Raw genomic sequence first — 18,653 nt, forward strand, 5'->3', positions numbered from 1 at the left:
CAAAGATTGTCGAGATTCCCAGTCTTTTGTGGTAGCCAAACTCAGTTCATGTCTTGTACGCAGAGGTCCCTTCTTTTCAAGCATTTACCGCTTAGACGTCGCGATCAGGCTTGGGAGGTGGAGTTGAGTTTCTCGTTCATCCGATGAATGACGAGAGCATCGAGGAAACGAAACTCTTTTTAAGAGTCTGAGTCAGTCGAAAATTTTGGCCGCGCAACGGCAGGCGAAGAAAGCCGAGCCAGTACCGAAAACGAATGCTGTGTTGTGATCTTCTGGAAGTGTGATGGCTTCAATGATGTAGTGACAATACGTTTTGTCCATCGTCAATATTCTCGGCCTTGTCTTGGCAGGCCTGGAGTATGGCAGGATGTTCTGCATAACCCGAAGATTGGGAGATGGAACGAGAGTGATTCGCTTTGGATTTCTATCTCCAATCTACCTATCGTTGTCATGTGCCGTTTGGTGGCTTGTCAAGAACGGGGGTACCCAGGTTCGAAGGTATCGCAGTTTTTGAGGCTAAAATGGCGGCGGATGATGCAATCGCAGCAGATGAGTGACTTTGTTATTGCTTCCACCTCGTCTGCGACAGTTGAAATACAATGAAATGGAACTGATACGACGGGATGGGCACCGGGTTTGTTAATTTTCCGCGGGGAGTCGGGGAATTAGCCATGTCCAGGCCAATGGGAAGCAGTTCTCGTGTTCCTTCAGTCCTGTCTCATCTGTTCTGGTCTTGTCGCGGCTTCTCGATGCTCGGCTTTTTGCCGTTTCACGCTCACCGATGTTTCAAAATTGCCCCTCTCCTTGGTTTTTCCTTCTTGACTTCTCAATTCTCCCAAACCAGCCCGTGTTGGTAGGCACTAAGGAACCCAGCGAAAGAGCAAAACCTCGGACGGATGGGCCGGTTGGGCAGGGGAACTGGATGAAGACAAGAAGTCGAGGAACGGCCGTTCGTTGCCGGCCCCAGGCCCCTGTTTGCTCCACGGCTTTCTTTCCTCTTGGTGACGGGGACGACGAGCCTGCCCCTGGACAAGAGTAGGTAGGAGGGCGTACGCACCTATGTTTTGGCGGGTGATGGTCCACTGGCGATAAGGTGCTGCGATAGACTGCGATCAGGGAATGGAAGAGACCCTGGAGCGCAGTTTGACAAGTGTGACGGTGTTTGTGATTCTGTACGTAGCTCCGGCCGCCTCGTCAAGCTAATCTCAGCTGGCTCTGGGCACCATCCACCACCTGGTGCGGTCTGCTCTTTGATCTTGACCTGTTCATGTCATTTCTTTTCGGCACCCGACAATATTGATTCCATCTAAGCCTTCATGTTAATGAACAAGATGTAGTGTGTAAATTGGTGGCCTCTGTCTCCCGTAGATGATGACGACCATATTTTTGGTAACGACTGAATGGGCCGCTTTCGGGATGGTCCCGGTTCACGAAAAAGGCAGAGAGTTTCCAGAAGGCTTCGAAGCCCACATCACATTGATAGGACGTGGGCAGTTGGCACGAACGCCTCGCAGCGTTGCGTGTTGCGCAACGCAACGCAACCGCAACGTGCTCTTGCGCAAGGGTCCGCAGTGCGTTATGCAACGGCCATCGTCAAGTCTCAAATTGTCAGACACCTTGCCTTTAGTAGCGCTGGTAATGGCCGATGTGTGGCACAGTCGGGGCTGTCTTGGCCGTTGCCGGCGTCAGCCATCCGTCAGCCATCCGTCAAGCATGGCATCGGCAATTTTTTTGGCGGGTGCCCTTGAAACAGCCGTGCGTTCTTTGTCCCCAACCAAGCCTGAAAGTAGGGTGCGAATACAGACAGATAGGAGTCGCTCAGCAGAGGGTTTCAGACGTATGTGGTGATGTCTAGTGTAGGACGGGAGATGGTCCCTTGGCTTTACCTAAAGCAAGATAAGATACTTGTCTGCGCTGTCACGTCGTCAGTGGCAGTGGGTAAAACCTCTGTGCTGCTGGCAGCAAGAGGAACCAAGACGAGATTTCGTGGGATCCGTAGCTGCCTCCAGCCCCGCCCTAGCCCGCGATCCGACACAGAGTACCCTGGAAAGCGTGTTTTGGAGCCCCTGTCCTGGTGCGAGTGCAACCCCAACGACGATCACACAATGCAGCCTGCTACAGAATTCAGACTGCTCTCCTCTCCTCGCCTCTCCTCTGCTCTGCTCTGCACCGACCCCCTAGGCATTCATCTTCCTCTAGGTAGTTAGTTCTCTTTCAGTACGAGGAGACGGAACAGGTACATACCTACTGTAGATGGTCTAGATGAACGTGCTGCCTGGCAATGAACGAATCCAGGCGGCTCCTGCTGTGCATCGTTCTGGGTGCAGCTGACGCACGGCGCTGCGTGTCCGATGTTTACTCGGGAAAATAGCTCTGCCATCGTCATCATCGCGGCAAGAGAAGGGGGAATATGGCAAAAAGTTGAGATGCGGTCAGGCAAAGGGCTGGATCTCTGGACTGCCCAGGAGGCCTATTTCTGCCGACCTTGGCAATCACAAGGCTGATGGTCAACTGAGGTTCCTGTCCGTATCGTGTCCGATCTGTCGAGCCCATCGAGCAAGGCAAGGTGGTGTGTGTTGACGGCATAGCCAATGTACTAAGTATGCACATCATCTCACCTTTCGTTGGGCTTCTCCAAGATTTCCAGAGTCTATTCTGCTCCTTGTTCTAAGCAGTACTAGGCGCTACCGTCACTCGCAGCTAACCCTTTTCTCCATCCCCGATTCCCAACGTCTCCTGCCTTTCTGCGTCGTCTGAACAACACGCCATCCGCCCTTCCCAGGTTGCCATCTGCCTCGAGGTATCGGTGTCCCTGTCAGACCATCGCCCCAAAGATCCCCGCAAGCTGCAATGCAATTGCCCAAAGAGGCAGAGTCCAGAGGCTTTCACTCGCATTGATCCCGCCTGCGTCAACCCCCTGACGAACCCGCTTCTCCACGTAGTGCCTCACAACGTACTAAGGGCCTCCCACCTCCCACCTCCATACCCCTGCTCCCTTCGTTCCCTCTGCCACTTCGCTTCGTCTGCGATTGATTCCTAACCAGGGGCCATTTGCCTGTCACTGCACTATACTGCGTTTTTAATTCTTCGCCCTAAAAGTCAGTCTCGATATAACCTCTTGCAATCCGCCTCTGTCCCTTCTCTAGCCATCGGTCCGTCATTCCTGCTCAACTCGATTCAATCTCGCCGTCGGCCTCCACTCCTCCGGTGGTTGACTCCTGAACATTCCATGTCTCCTTCTTGGAGTCACCAGTCCCGCCTCTAACCGTTCTACATTCTCGTCACTCGCTCGACTACTCGTTTCCGTCACAGGCTGCGCCTTTTCTTCAAATCGCATACTCATACGCAAGTAACCTGGGCGTTTTGCTCGTTATCTCATCAAAAAACGTTCCAACGTCCCGTACGGAACCATCAACACGCTCCGCCGCCCACCTACGCTCCCCCCCCAGAAAAGAATATACCAAGAGCTGTATAAGAGAATCTTCCAACATGCAATCCTCTCGCCTCCAATCCATTACCTCTCGCTTCTCTCCGAGATCTTTGCGAACCTCCTTTCGCCGGTCATCCTCCGCTTCATCTCGTGCGAGCAGCGATCGAGGCTCGTATGCCACAACATCATCGTCTCCCGTAAGCACAATCAACAGCATTGTCTTCCGTCAACCCTCGATGCTCGATCTCGAAGAGGAACGAAGGAGCTTTGGCAGCGAGCTCAGTATTCTTGAACCCCGCCCTGCCATGTACATGGGCAGCGTGGAGGAGCGTATGGGCTCTCTCTAGGGTGGGTGAAAATCACGCCAATTGCAACGCCATATTATGAGTGGAAGTCAAATGGGAAATGGCACTTTTCTTGTCACGAGTCTCGATGTTGCGGGTTGGGCTTGGGCTAGACGAGAACCCAGGTGGTGGGCTTGGGTAAAGGCGCAAATGGAGTTCAGGTTTGATCGCAGAAGGGTTGTCCAGAGTTGACATGCCCCCCCCTTTTTTTTTTTCTTTTTCTTTTTCTTTTTCTCCTCCATTGAGGCCAGTTACAGAATTGGTTGCACAGAATTGTGAGAATCAATCCTCAGTTGAGACGACCATAGCAACGGTTTGGCTTGTAAAGGGGCGCGATCTGCACAGGGCGCAGCCGAAGAGACCTTCGTGAGATACTTTCGTCTGAAATGAAAGCGGCCAATCATTCGTATTTCAATGCTCTCCGCCATCGGTGAATGCCAGCCAGTGAATACAGATGTGCTGGCCCTGACGTGTTTGCAAATCACTCCGCTAGCCATGTGTCTGTTGTGTCGCAGACTCATAAGTTGGGCTAAATCACAAAAAGACCAGAACATGAATGTGGACCATTTGTTATCATGAGGCTATATGCGACATCACATCTTCCAGAACCAATACATCCCCAAGACCCTCGCTCGAGAGACTCCGAACAAAATGCCACAGGATAATGCAGTTGGTCCAAATCTGGTTCCAAGAAAGTTCTGGCTTTTGGTGGGCGGGAATACTCTATCGCCGCCTCCGACTTGGAACCGCCTGTTTACCATGACGGAGGAGCGAAACAAGGCAGAACGAGACAAGAAGATTGAGAAGAGAGAATTCCAAGACGCAGCGAAGAAGGCCAAGGCAGAGCTCGAAGCTACCAAACAGGCGTACAAAGAGGAATACGGAGGCGGCTTGGCAGGTTGGAAACAACGGAGGCGCATGGCGGAAGGAGCTGAGGTCGGCCAAAAAGAGGACGATACTGGCCGTGGGGTGCAACGGACTAACAACCCCGATGCTGGAGAGACCGGACTCGAAACGTCCGCCTAAATGCCCGCAAATTCTATGCCGATCATTTGCTGTATTATGAGCAGCTACAATAACCCAAGGAACTGGCCGAGAACAAAGTCGTCAGAATAAAGTGGTGGTACAAGGCAGTGGCACCACCGCGAACAGCTCTATGATACAAATACTATCGCTTACATTTACAACACAGAGATCAAGCTCACCTTCAATATGCTTGACACCAGCGCTCGTGGTTCCTCACAGGCTGTGACCGACAACGAATGTTCCCAGATTAAGCCGAGCTCTTGTCCCTCCTCTTGCCCATGTTGCGGGCTCTGGGTTCGACAACCCATTTGTTGAAGTTGTGCTTGCGACGGGTTTTGAAACCTCCCTTGGCCTGTATCCCAAACTATTTAGCAAACTGTAAAGTCGACGGCCAAAGATCGACAGACTACTCACCAGAGTGCCCCATGGACTTGTTGGGTGGCGATTTCCTTTGGACTTTCCACGACCACCTCCATGAGGATGGTCAACTGCAAAGCCATGTATGTCAGCAAATCTAGCAGCATGGCTTCGTCAAGAACCACAGCACGACTCACCAGAGTTCATAGCAACACCACGGACCGTCGGGCGAATGTTGAGCCAACGACTTCTTCCCGCCTTACCCAGTTGTCGGTACTGGTGATGCGGGTTGCTGGCGACTCCAATTGTCGCGCAGGCATCCTTGCTGACTCTGCGGATTTCACCACTTTGGAGGCGAACGTTGACATACTTGCCCGTCATGACCCTGGTTCCGTCGTCCTTGGTCTCCTCCTCCTTGGACACAACAATCGCGTATGTGCCCGCGCTCCGGCAAAAGACTGCCCCGCCTTTGGCTTTGGAGCCAACGTTGAAGACGACAGTTCCAATCGGTATCATATGCATGGGTAAACAATTGCCTCTCCACGCAGTCTTGGCGGCCAGAATACCGGGATCAACTACACCACCCATGGCGTCGAGAAGGTCTTGGGGAATGCCAGCACGGTAACTGTGAACAACATCGCCGGCCCGCATGCCTTCAGAAGCTACAATGTAGCTCTTCCTGCCGGTGGATTGGTTTGTTAGCAATGCAATATGAGCACTGCGGCCAGGATCATGCTCAATGCGTTCAACGAGATGCGGGCCTGGTTGCCGGCGTTCAAAGTCGACAGTGCGTATCCTCCTCTTGGCGCCACCTCCGCGATGTCTAACGGTGATTTTCCCAGAAGAGTTGCGTCCTCCCTTTCCATGTCCTTTCTTCGGAAAGGTCAGGGGTAGGAAAGGGCGGCCCTTCCACAAGTGGTCGTTGATAGGGCGCTTCAAATGTCGCACACCGGGGGTTCGTGGCTTGTAGGTGCGCATAACAGCAGAATCGTTGGTCGACTTCTCGGACGCAGTGGGACCAGCGAACGTACTCGCAGCCTGCCTAGGTTTCTCGGAAGCAGGCGTTTCTGCAGACCTTTTGACGGTGGCATATTGTCTTACGAGCAGAGCACGGAAGGCTGGCGAGCTCAGAAGACCGAAGTGGCCTCTCTGTGCCGACAGAATCATACGTGGCGCAGGCATGTTGTCGGGGATTCGGGTTCCAAGGTTTGGTGATCGCCGTCGCTTCAATGATCAAGTTCTGGTTGATATTTCAGAGGCCGGTCAGCGCGACATGGTCGCAGAAAGCGCAGGCAAGGAGTAGGTTGGGATGGCGAACAAAACGTCCAGAGACGCCAAGTGAGTGACCGATAGAACTCAGAACCCCCTCGCAGATATCGAAGGTGACTTCTCTGCGTAGCGTCGCTTTGCGTGGGCGGGATAATGGCTTCGTCTCCTCCGAGCAGACGGGCCGGGCTACAGTGCAGATTTCGAGATTTGGAGATAAATTCTGCCGGCGCCGCATGAGCTTCAGCCACGTTGTGCTGGTGGGGCCGAGTGGCGTGGCACAGCAGACTGACTAAGCGTGGCGTTGGCGGATTCAGGAGAGCTTGAGGTGACCTAAGGTACCAGACACTGGACCGCCCACCAGACTGCGCGACGAGACGCCTTGACACGACACGGTGGAGGAGCGGGGTCGCCAGTCAAGCGTGACTATCTTGCAACGCAGGGTACCTAGGTAATGAATGGTGTATGTACATAGTGCAGGTAGGCAGGTGCCTCAGGTATATATAGGTAAGGTCGGCCATTAGGTAGCGTACAGCCAATAAGGCAGTGGTTGCTCTGCGGTTGTCAGTGTTGATTGCTATTGTGACCGGGGTGCGGCCCCAGTGCTCATCCGTAGTGTCTTTTATTTTTTCCTCTCCTGTGCTGCATCCCGTCCCACCTGGCCCTCGCGCGCAGCCCCGAAGAGACGGGAGACAGGGCAGTCAGTCGCGTCGGGTTCCTGCTCGTTTCCATTGGCAGACAGCACCGCGGTCTTCCCTCCCCAGGCCACCGCTATCACTATCTCCGACCCGACTGCCTTACAGATACCTTGAACTTCGAGGATCGTCTTCATCTCGACTGCGCCAAACCAGACCCGGAGCATTCACCTTCGGTCCAAACCGCAATATCAAAAGTTCAAGTTCAAGTCAAAGTCACCGTTACCAGCTGCCCCAAACCATCCTGCTCATCATCATCATCACCATCATCATCATCACCATTCCTCTCATCAACAGCCAACGCCTCAACTCACCCTAGGCTCTCTCATCAGATACAACACGCGTCCTCATCGTTTTGGCCGTCTGTTTGTCCTTTGCCTTCCACCAAACGAGGAACCAGTCCAGCCTACTCTCCTCACCTCCAACCCGCCTCACGCGCATCACCAATTCACACCGTCCACCTATTCTGATTCACTCAGGCTGCTTACTAGCTTCCATCTGGGCAGCATATCTTGCACCGCTCTCCGCAACACACAAAGAGACTTCATTCTCCAGTGTGCACATCCATCCAGCAACTCACAGTAGCAATTGCGACAACCTCCACTCCGTTATCCGGCACCCGTCACGACAAAGACGCGACTGCCTTAACCGAGAGTCGAGAAGCCACTCCCTGTCCGTCGTTCGCGCCTCCGCTACTGTGGTGACCAGAACCCAGACCAGGGTCACCGCGAGCCGCGATCCAAAGGTACGTACCCCCAACACCCCGTTCTCAATACCCACTGCATACCACATCACGTCCTCTGTTCCCACTACCTCAGCAAAAACACACATCACAATCCATCTTTCCACCTCTTCCCACATAAACAACCTCTTTTCCCCCAAGTCCAATCTCTTAATTCACCTCCCAACTTCGAGATACCCTACCGATACCTACCCTCGATCCCTCTGGTCGCCGATTCTCTGCCAATTGGCCTCGTCGACGCGACTAATTTTCCCCCATAGCCATCCGTGTTTGGTCGACCCAGAGCAAACCTTTTGCTCGCGTTCGAGTCGCCCGTCATCATCATTCCCAAGGTGCGCATGTCTCGACCCTCGTTCCTCTCTCCGGCCACTGCCTCCACCTCCTCCTCCAAGAGTTATCCCATAACCCTTCGTGGCGCTCATCATTTCATTATCCTGTCTTTCTGCCTTGGGGCTTACCTCAGTGGCGGCTCAGTCCTCATCGACGCGTCTGGTGCTGACCATATTGACCCAGACTCTTACATCGTAAATCATCCACCATTTTCAGCAACCAGTTGACGAAATGCCTCCCGCCGTGAGTTCTACCCGCACCTGCCGCCTTCTTCCTTCTGGTAGTCTTCGAGACTCCAACTCTGGGCAGCCCCATTGCGTCGCCATCTGGCTTACCATCCCCTTTAGCAACCCCGTCCGACGCGTGCAACACGCCTCGTGTCAAACGAGAATGACGAGAACAGTGGCTCAATGCGAATGACGCGTGCCAAGGCGGCCGCGTTGAGTGTTGATGAGCTTACTGTCGCCGGAAAGCCTACGAAGAAGTCCGCGGCCACCACAAACACTGCAGCCACTGCAGGGAAGCGCAGTGCTCTCGGCGATGTGAGCAACGTCAAAAACGCAGATGCGGTTGAGAGAAAGAAGGCCACCGGCAAGGTGGGCCTCGTGTCGAAGGCTGCTCAGCCCACCGGTGTCACCAAGAACCAGTCTCGTTCGACCGCAACCAGAGCTGCCCTGCAGCCCAAGGAGGCCAACAAGAAGGCCGAGCCGAAGCGTGGCGCCCCAGGATCAGGTGTTGTCAAGCGGCGAGTCAACGCGATGGCGCAGCCAGCTCCCAAGGATGCCAATGTCGATGATGGTGAGCCCCGCCGCAAGAAGCACCACACTGCCCAGTCCGAAAAGTCGAGACCCAAACCCGAACCTGAGGCTGCTCCCGTCAAACGTTCTGCTCAAGAGCCAGAGTCATCCAACACCACGAGAGACGCCCAGGTCGACCTGGTCGAGTATCCCGAGGGAGTAAAGAATCTGGACGAGGAGGATATGGACGACCCTCTGATGGTTGCCGAATATGCCAACGAAATTTTCGAGTATCTCCGTGATCTGGAGTGCAATTCCATTCCCAACCCGAACTACATGGAGCATCAAGACGATTTGGAGTGGAAGACACGCGGGATTCTCGTCGACTGGTTGATTGAGGTTCACACTCGTTTCCACCTGCTCCCCGAGACTCTGTTCCTTGCCATCAACATCATCGACCGTTTCCTCTCTGAGAAGGTTGTACAGCTGGACCGCCTGCAGCTTGTCGGCATCACCGCCATGTTCATTGCCTCAAAGTACGAGGAGGTTCTGTCACCTCACGTCGCCAACTTCCGCCACGTCGCGGATGACGGATTCAGTGAGGCCGAGATTCTCAGTGCTGAGCGTTTTGTTCTCGGCACTTTAAACTATGACCTGAGCTACCCCAACCCCATGAACTTCCTGCGTCGCATCAGCAAGGCAGACAACTACGACATCCAGTGCCGTACTATTGGCAAGTATCTCATGGAGATCAGCCTTCTTGATCACCGTTTTATGGCTTATCGTCCGAGTCACGTTGCGGCCGGTGCTATGTACCTGGCCCGCCTGATTCTTGACCGTGGTGACTGGGTATGTTCAGACAACACTATAATTCCTCACTAGGGTTTTTTCTTTTTGTACTTACCCTTTCCCAGGACGACACCATCGCATTCTATGCTGGGTACAACGAGGAGGAGATTGAGCCGGTAGTTCGCCTCATGGTCGACTACCTTGCGCGTCCTGTCGTTCACGAAGCCTTCTTCAAGAAGTATGCCAGCAAGAAGTTTCTCAAGGGTAATTGCGCCGCGCCTGCTTTGTCTGGTTCGCAAACTAACGTGGAGTAGCCTCGATTCTTACGCGTCAATGGGCCAAGAAGAGTGCCCCGCACTTTGGTATCGTCGACACCCATCTCTCTCTGGACCAAATTTCCGCCCGGGATGGTGACTACCCCGAGGATGATGATGACTACTAGCGACATGCGCGATTTTCGAGCCTTGGAACAGGTTCTGGTTTCACAGGATACCCTGGACCAGGGCAGTTGGATGAGCATCAGCGTTTACGGCCACTGTTACGAATGCATAGATCGACGACCAGCACTTTGGTAGTGCATCAATCCATGTCGTCCTCTCGTCGCGCTCCTCCAAACTCAACAAACCTATAGCAACAATACGCGCGCGGGCTTCTGGGGCGGATGATTGGTCTTTATTACTTGTTTTGTCTGGGTCACATTGTTCAGACTCATTGTCAGATACTAGCAGCTGTTTTGTGCTGCTATTTATTGTCGGTTATACATTTTCCAGTGCATTGGGGTCTTCGTGCTCTTGTCTCACGAATGGCGCATGGAGTCAGAGGTCAAGGATATCACGAAGCGGACGGTTTGGCTGGAGTTCGTTGACCCTTGTCTTTCCAGTGGGCTGGTAAAGCATGGGATCCTTTGGTGTTGCGTTTTCAGGCGAAGCCAGCCTGTCGGCAGGGCGTCTCGCTTCATCGCATCTCAAGTTCGGAGGTGTTATGGAAGATGGCCTTGGAGGGAAGGGCCCCAATCGCAATGGGTCGTAAATGGAAGCTGGGGGATGAGCGAGGGCTATCGTGCAAAAATTGTACATACATCTGTTCGGAGAATGCTTGGTTCAGGGAAGGGTCACTAAATACATTGCGTTTTTTTTTCTTGGTTCAAGACAAGCGGGCCTTGAAGATGCGAAGGCGATCGACTCCGTCAACGGGAGAATCCGCTAATCGTCGAGCCTCGCAACCATCCATGCTCAAACGTGATCCTCGCCTTGAACGAAGTTTGTGCGCAAATGCTCTGTGTATATGTTATGCGCGACGTTGTTTTGACTCTGGACCCCTCCCGGGAACCACGCAACGCTTCAACGCACATGACACAGCAATTCCGACAACCTGGAAACATTTTGGTGGGTAGATAGGTAAACGTCTCGGCACAAGGTACTTCGAGCCTGCAAGTCGTCTAGTTGTTTGAGTGGAACTGCTGTGAGTGTTTCTATCGCGACGTGCGAGTGGCATGCACCCGCATACGGATGACAAACAAATTCTCGAACCGTTGTATATCAATTACCATTAGTTTACACTACGTTACACTACTCAACATCGGTGGTTTAACAACGAACCACATCCATGAGGCATCATTAATCCTTCCTCAAGCGCCGAGAGTGGTGCGGGTGTCGGCGCGGTACCAGTTTGCCTTAGGATCTCCGAGACAGTCGCCAAGGGTAACCATTTGCTTACCCTGGAACTTCTGAAGCATATACTCTGTAAGGTTGTACACCGTCTGCTGATGGATGTCATGGCCAATGACGAGAAAGTTGTCGCCGGGAGCGGGCTTGGCGGCTATGGCCTGGTCGACGATTGTCTTGGACTGGGCAATCTCTGTTGGGCTATCGTGAAGGTAGTCTTGGGTGTCCAGGTCGAAATAGATGACAGAGTAGCCCAGTGCAGCCATATCATCCTCGCAGCCGCACTCGGCATTGCATGAGGAGAAAGGAGGCCTGGGAGAAGACGAGGTCAGGGAAATCATCCACAATCGCAAAACACCAGCAACTTACCTCATGTAGGTAGGGAAGACACCAATGATGTTACGCAGAGCCTGCGGCAAATACGGTCAGCTTACGAATTCATCCTCATATGACGTAGAACAAACCATTTCCAGCTTGTACATCTCATCCTTGCGCTGCGCCGAAGTGATGTTGCACTGCCAAAAGAAGTCTTGTCAGTATGACAATTGGGCGGGGAGGGTATAGGTAGAGCAGTTACCAAATCAGCATGAGACCATGTATGACTGGCAATCTGATGACCCTCGCTGTACATTCTCCTATTATACTAGATGAGTAATAAGCTAACAACGAGAGGGATACCGAATTGTCTGCCTACTTGATGATGTTCGCCCAAGGCAGGGTCATATTATCGATCTCGCCCTTGGCGTTGTTGTTACCTGTGACCATGAAGGTCGCCGAAGCATTGTACCGTTTGAGGAGATCCAGAAGATCAGAGGTGTACTTGTCCGGACCATCGTCGAAAGTCAGAGCAACATCTCCTGGGTTCACACAGCTGTAAATCCCAGGACCCCCATACGCGACTTGACCAAGCTGGGGACGGGCGATGCTGGAGGTGTTTTGACCAGAAGGGACTTGGTTAGCATCGCACGCCGGCCCAAACTGGAATAGGCAGTCCGGGGCTCTGCAGTAGTCTTGAAACATTGTTAGAGTTAGGTGTCATTTCCATTTAACATCGGTGTCGTTCTCACCCGGGCCCGTTCCACAGTATCTAGCAGCAAGGTTAGCCATAAGAAGCCCCAAGGATACAGTCATCACTAACCCAGCAGCGGAGCAGCATTCGTTTGATGCGCAACTTGCGTTTCCGTTGTCGGGACCACATTGCGTGTTGCCCGCAGACCCATCACCGCCGTCTCCGCCGGCCGGTGGGCTGCCGTCCTGCGTGCAAGTGCCGAACTGGCCCTGGCAGCCGTTGGAAGTCAGGCAGTAGTCGTCAGTGCTACCACACCATCCATTCACGGAGCAGCATGGAAGGTCCGTTGGACAAGAGAATGCGGACGGGTTGCCTCCATTGCCAGTTGTTCCGCATGTGTTGTCTGGGGACACGGCTCTAGAGAGAAGAAAAGATGGCGAGGCGACAATCCCTAACGGCAGTGCCAGAGCAAGCACGAGGAACTCGAGCGTGGACGTCATCCTTTGCTAGAAAGAGCGGTAATGATGGCCAAGAAACAGAACGAATGCCAAGGCTGATGATATAGCGAGTGAAAGCTGCGATCTGGGATACTTGTCAAAATCAGCCAAGAAACGCGGCGGCTTCGCCGGCTTATATGGGTTGAGAAAAACGCCCAAAGAATAAGGAAATGTAGATCGACAGGCCGATGAGCCGGAAGAAGCTTTGAGAAGGAAGAGGATGAGGTGGTATTTTGGTCATGGCGGCGCAAAGGGGGTCAATGTTTGAGAATCTGTTAGATGCTAGGTCAAGCTTAGAATCAAGCTTAGCACGACTACCACATCGTATACGGCTGAGGCGTTCCCAGAGTTTTGAAGGGCTCCAATTCCGCAAAGACCGCTGGCGCCGTCGCCAGAGGTTGGGGCTAAAGGGAGAATCAGGATGGATGGGCGGGAACTGAGTGGGTATGGAGACGGCTAGCGGATGCTCCCTCGGAGGACCGTGTGCACAGGTCCAAGCCATGCATGACCAATGCTACTATGCCTTTTTCTTCTTTCTGTGTGTTTTCTTCTGTACGCCTGGGAGAAAGCGGACGGCTGCATCGAGACTTTGGACTATTCGGGCAAAATCGCGTTTGGATCATGAGCACAGCAAAGAATACAAAGTAGTACAGAAAACATCTCCAAGGCCGGAAGGGCGAGAACATGGCTGGCTGTTCAGAGCGCCGAGTCGTAAACCGATGAGTAAGCATATTGCAGACGTGAGACGATATGATGTTAGTTGGGCGACCGGTTGAGCGGTAAAAAATCACGGATGAGGATCAACGGCGCTGTGGGAACTTTGTGCTTTGTCTGGGCTGACGGTGGCTTCTGCAACAATCAGGCAGAGGAATTGTCAGGTGGCCAATTCGGCTTTACGGCACAAAGACGAGGTTCGGGACATGAATAATACAATGTTCCCAAGCCCGACGTAAACAGGGCTACAAGTTGCCAACTCAGCGGGTCATGAAAATGGTCGTCAGGGAGATTCATTCGTAATGGATAGCGGAGCGGAAGAGCATGCTGGGCTGTTGTCCGCACACCGGGCGGGGCCGAGCGCGCCGGGTCCGCGGGAGTAGGTATCGTTAAGTCGAAAAGCCCAATGTTCTGCGGCCGTGAAGTCGCCGGAGCGGCCCCCTCGCAGTTGGGTATGTACGGAGCCATGGCGAATCGGAGAATTCTTTGCCACCTGCGTTACCGCTCGTGGCGGGTGGTCTCAAACAAGGACCTCACAAGGAACCGCTTCTCGACTGAAAAATTCATCCCTAAATTTTTATTAAATTTTTTTCTGAAGTCTCCTCGAATAAAATCAATTTCACCTCCCAGTGGCGTATGATTGGACGGACTTACTTGCCAGGGTCTGAATGGCCATTTGCGGTTGTGTAAGGGATGATTGGGGGTTCGGCTCTTCAGTCATCAACGAAAGGGGACGGATAATGAATGCCAAGCCGATGGAAAGGGGATGACTTGGTGATAGACACGTACCTGTAGCATTGGAAGGAGGCCGAGGGAAAGGAGAAGCAGCAGCAAGGGCGCTAGATGTAGTAGTCTGGCTAATTCTTCGTCACCACCATGACTGCGCCCACGTCCATGATACCTCGAAGGGCGTAGTGTGCGAGCAGGCGATTGCGCCTCGTACGGTGAGTCGTTGCAGAGTCCGAGACAGCCGTGGCATCGTGTGTATAGTGCCGGGCTTGCTTGTTGTTGCAATAGCTCTCCGTTTAATTACCAGTATCCGTACAAAAGCATGTACATTGCTGACGTCAATGCCAAGAAGAACTACTGTAACATGAGATGACTTGAAGTCGGGAGGAATGCAGCATAGGAAGGTTTACAGACGTTCGGTGTGGGCACGTATCCGAGAGTGAGTGTGGGTGCTGTCTGTTGCGATGGCAGGCGCACGAGGGATGCTCTGTTATGCAACGTGAGCTATGCACATATTTCACTGTACATACATAGTGTCCTAATGCCTTCAGACGAAGACTCGGTCGCTCTTCCGGACGACTGATGAGACTGAGAATTGGGATCGGTCGCAGATTGAGGCAAGTGAAGCTGACGAGCCGCTTGGCACAGTCAGAAGTGACAGGATCTGTGTCTCTTCTTCTCCACGGCCAAGAGCCAAGCCACCCTGGGCCCAGGCGAGCCAACCAACCATACGAATACCTATCCGTACATTTACCTCCTTAGGTATCTATACCTCACCTGGGTTGTGGTGCCTAGGTACAGATAGGTATCTGTAGAGAGGTAGGTCGTGCTGCTAACATGGACGGCACTTTTGCGGGGCATGTGCCTAAAGCCCCCCCCTCTTCACTGGCTGCACGAAACAGGCTCCCTCAGGCGCCTTCTCAAACACGGCGACTCGACTCGACTGCCGTCTTGCCGGTCTGGGCTGTTTCTCTGGGTCAAATGTGTGGATGTCAACGGTCCTCGGGTTCCGATGGCGATGATGATAAAAATGAAGACAGCATCAGCCCAAACGGGTCGCCGGTCTAAGGGCGTACTCAGCTGCCCCCCCCCTCCCCGAGTCCAGACGACATGTCCACAGGTAGCTGGCATTGACAGTGGAGGTCCCTTCGTGTACGTGTCTACGAAATATTTCATGCGTAAAACTGATGGCAGCTCCTCAAACCCTGCATTTGCAAGTCAGCAACCACTGGAAAGTTTGGGAAGCGCATACATCCAATCAATGTACGGATGAACTTGGCACGGTAAGGCTGGGCTGGGCTGTCTGTTTGACACGCCGTGCCGCAGCAGTTGAAGGGTTGGAAAGAAGGCAGCACCTTGCCAGATTTTCTGAAGATAAAAAGGATTGGCGACGTTGCTCGAAGGCGCGAAGGCGCGGATGTACGGATGAGCCCTGCTGGCGACCTGGAGGTGTCTTAAACTACCTTAAGGTACATACATGGCCGGCACTGCCACGCGACTGCTTACTACATCTGTCGCGCAGCGTGCGGTGCGTGCCGCCGATTGTTTAAGGGTGGTCGCACTCCGAGTCTCCGACCTCCTACCTTTAGGCTCTCTGCCTCCCGTCATTCTTGCCCATCCCTTTTTGGATTGTGTGCTACATAGTATCGCATCTCTGGGCGAGTTCCGCTTGCCTTCTTGTCTCTTCCATACCACACAACAGAGGGGCCAACACTCTCTAACACGAAACATATCCCCTGCCCTGCCCTGCCCGCCCATTGCATCCTTGCTGGACCCGTGCCGAACAGCATCCTAGGCACAAAGTTCCACTGAGGTTTCTCCTCCAGGTCTCTCGACCATTGCCCGCCATCGAGCGTGTCTCGCTTTCTCTGGGCGCGCAGCAAAGGGTTCCTCTTCGCGTCTTAACTTGCACTCCTCCTCCCTCCTGCTTGAGTTCTTCCCCCCTCCGGCGCTGTGGTCCCTCCGCCATCAGCCATCCCAACATTTTCAGCTCGCCTGCACCGCACCCGCATCCGCATCCGCGCCCGCCTTGCCGCCCTCAAGCTGCACGCCTTGTCCACCCAAACATCTCGTTTGCGCTTGTGCGGATCCCTTCCCCATTCCCATCCCACTCCCATACCCAGCACTTAAACTCTCTTTCATCTTTCCCTTATTCGTACCAAAGAGACCTAGACTAAAGAGGGCCTCAGGTACCTTCCCTAACTCCCTCTGGGTTCACCTGAAGTAGCTTGGACCCCCATCCGAATGACCTTCTCGGCTTTCCTTCACTACTTCTACTCTTCATCCCCTCATGTCCACTTCCATTCCCCTCGCAAACCTCTCGCCCTCGTCGAGGCCGTCATACTACAAGATGCCCGAGTCACCCACACCGTATGAGAGGCGCTCACTGCGTTCGCCCCGTTCCCATTGGACTCCCTCCTTGATCGGCTCCTATGTGTTCGATTGGTTCGTCTTGCTCGTCGTTGCTGGCATTGGCGGTGTATTGGGAATCGTGACTCCAAACAAACGCCCCTTCTCAGTCCTCGACCCCAACATCTCGTAAGAATCCTTGGCCTCGTCTTCTCTACTTCCGCTCGTACTGACCTGCCCACAAGCTTTCCCTTCACCGAGCACGAAACCGTCCCAATGTGGCTCGCCGCTATCTGCGCCGTTCTCGTCCCCATCATCATCATCGCCATCGTCTGCCTCGTTCTTGTTCCCGGAAATACGATTCCTAAGGGCACACCAAACGCCCTCATCTGGAAGCGCAAGTTGTGGGAATTACACGTCGGCTGGCTCGGGCTCGCGTTGGCTATGTGCGGTGCTTGGTTCATCACGAATGGCATGAAGAACATGTTCGGAAAGCCTCGACCCGATCTGCTTTCCCGCTGTCGGCCTGATCTGGAAAACTTCGCCAAGTACGTTGTTGGCGGTACCAATGCCAGCATCACCGGCCTTACTGGCGCAGCTGGCTTTGGACAGCTCGTATCCGCAGACATTTGCACAAATACCGACAAGCACACACTCGACGACGGCTTCCGAAGCTACCCCTCCGGTCACTCTAGCTCTGCCGCCGCCGGTTTGATTTACCTATCGCTCTTTCTCGCCAGTAAATTTGCCGTCACCTTGCCATTTGTCGCTACCAACAGCGACGCTTCGTCACACTCGGCTTTTCCTTCTCGCCTCCAGAAATCGAGCTCTGATTACGAGGAAGTGCGATCGGGCGAGGGAGGCTCTCTCAACCCTGACACGTCAGCTGTCGCCAGAAACCTTGCCGAGCACAACAAGATCGTAACAGCTGTCCGCCGCCAGGCTGCCGCGCCCCCTATCTACCTCTTGACGATTGTCGTCCTCCCTTGGTTCGGATCCATTTTCATCGCAGGGTCTCGCTGGTTCGACTTCCGGCATCATGGCTTCGACATCTTGTTTGGCTACCTCATTGGCGTCTTCACTTCTATCTTCGCTTTTCGCTACTATCATCTTCCCATCCGCCAGGGTGCCGGATGGGCTTGGGGTCCTCGCAGCCATGACAAGGCGTGGTGGTCCGGGGTTGGCTCCTACAGCTATGCGACAGAGAAAGGCGACTTCATTCGGTCGGGCGATGAGGAGGAGGCATACATGTCGCGACCTGTTGGCCAGGCGACATCCACGCAATACGTTGGCAAGCCTGCATCAAATGATGGCTCTGGCCCTGAAAACAGGTTCTGATTGAAATTATTTTCTCATGGGTGAAAAGGCGGGCACGCGGGATCCATTGCGCTTTCCGCCCGGCATATTGGGCATGATTGGAGTTACACGGTATACCACCCGCTACATGAGCTCGGCGGCGGTATTGGTCTTTTTTTCTTTTTTTTCTTTTTTCAGGGCCCGGTGTGGCATACAGATACGACCGGTTATGGAATAGACTCGTGAATGAAAAGAATACCTACCTTACCTACCTTTGGAAGTATCGCCTACTGCATGCCGGATGTGATGACGTTGACTACCTGTGCATCGGCAAGCGCACGACGCTCTCCTACTCTCTGCGAAGCCATACACTTGCAACACATGCAAGGTTAAGCTCTTCTTTTTCAGGCATGCCGATCCTCTTGACACTAGAGGTACTCTTCCTGCGTTGCGTGGAGATGCCAATCCGAGAAGCGACTGCGCTACTGCCTCACCTGATCGGGCCACGAAGACAGGCAGTAAAATAAAGAATGAAAATACCGTTATGTCATTATCCCATGGACCAAATCTATCGACGCGAGAGAAAAACGTAAGGGCCTTATGTGAGTAGAGCCCGCCTAGTGCTTGGCCGTCAGTGGCTTATCCACGAGCCCCTCGACCGTCACGTACGCTGGAAAGG

General features: G+C 53.5%; 5 protein-coding genes across 5 annotated transcripts; 3 read left to right on the forward strand and 2 right to left on the reverse strand.

Annotated features, from left to right (window-relative positions):
* Nucleotides 1-4,425: 4,425 nt before the first annotated feature.
* CGCA056_v010670 (uncharacterized protein) lies at nucleotides 4,426-4,800 on the forward strand (the record flags this gene model as incomplete). Its single annotated transcript, XM_037325917.1, has 1 exon — nucleotides 4,426-4,800. One exon carries the CDS (start codon nucleotides 4,426-4,428, stop codon nucleotides 4,798-4,800), a length of 375 nt encoding a protein of 124 aa, XP_037175168.1.
* Nucleotides 4,801-5,047: 247 nt separating this feature from the next.
* On the reverse strand, nucleotides 5,048-6,339 carry CGCA056_v010671 (54S ribosomal protein RML2; the record flags this gene model as incomplete). Its single annotated transcript, XM_037325918.1, has 3 exons — nucleotides 5,048-5,152; nucleotides 5,215-5,288; nucleotides 5,355-6,339. 3 exons carry the CDS (start codon nucleotides 6,337-6,339, stop codon nucleotides 5,048-5,050), a joined length of 1,164 nt encoding a protein of 387 aa, XP_037175695.1.
* Nucleotides 6,340-8,421: 2,082 nt separating this feature from the next.
* Nucleotides 8,422-10,158, forward strand: nimE (G2/mitotic-specific cyclin-B; the record flags this gene model as incomplete). The annotated part of the gene is made up of 4 exons (XM_037325919.1): nucleotides 8,422-8,433; nucleotides 8,538-9,776; nucleotides 9,842-9,980; nucleotides 10,031-10,158. The coding sequence occupies 4 exons, from the start codon at nucleotides 8,422-8,424 to the stop codon at nucleotides 10,156-10,158; spliced, it is 1,518 nt and encodes a 505-aa protein (XP_037175171.1).
* Nucleotides 10,159-11,343: 1,185 nt separating this feature from the next.
* On the reverse strand, nucleotides 11,344-12,889 carry CGCA056_v010673 (Chitin deacetylase; the record flags this gene model as incomplete). Its single annotated transcript, XM_037325920.1, has 7 exons — nucleotides 11,344-11,692; nucleotides 11,750-11,790; nucleotides 11,845-11,895; nucleotides 11,958-12,015; nucleotides 12,075-12,390; nucleotides 12,448-12,467; nucleotides 12,519-12,889. 7 exons carry the CDS (start codon nucleotides 12,887-12,889, stop codon nucleotides 11,344-11,346), a joined length of 1,206 nt encoding a protein of 401 aa, XP_037175170.1.
* A 3,730-nt stretch (nucleotides 12,890-16,619) lies between these two features.
* Nucleotides 16,620-18,016, forward strand: CGCA056_v010674 (putative lipid phosphate phosphatase 3; the record flags this gene model as incomplete). The annotated part of the gene is made up of 2 exons (XM_037325921.1): nucleotides 16,620-16,867; nucleotides 16,924-18,016. 2 exons carry the CDS (start codon nucleotides 16,620-16,622, stop codon nucleotides 18,014-18,016), a joined length of 1,341 nt encoding a protein of 446 aa, XP_037175692.1.
* Nucleotides 18,017-18,653: the final 637 nt, after the last annotated feature.

The sequence above is a fragment of the Colletotrichum aenigma genome (genome assembly GCF_013390185.1).
Source record: "Colletotrichum aenigma strain Cg56 chromosome Unknown KSG_Cg56_contig07, whole genome shotgun sequence".
Classification (NCBI taxonomy): Eukaryota; Fungi; Ascomycota; class Sordariomycetes; order Glomerellales; family Glomerellaceae; genus Colletotrichum; species Colletotrichum aenigma.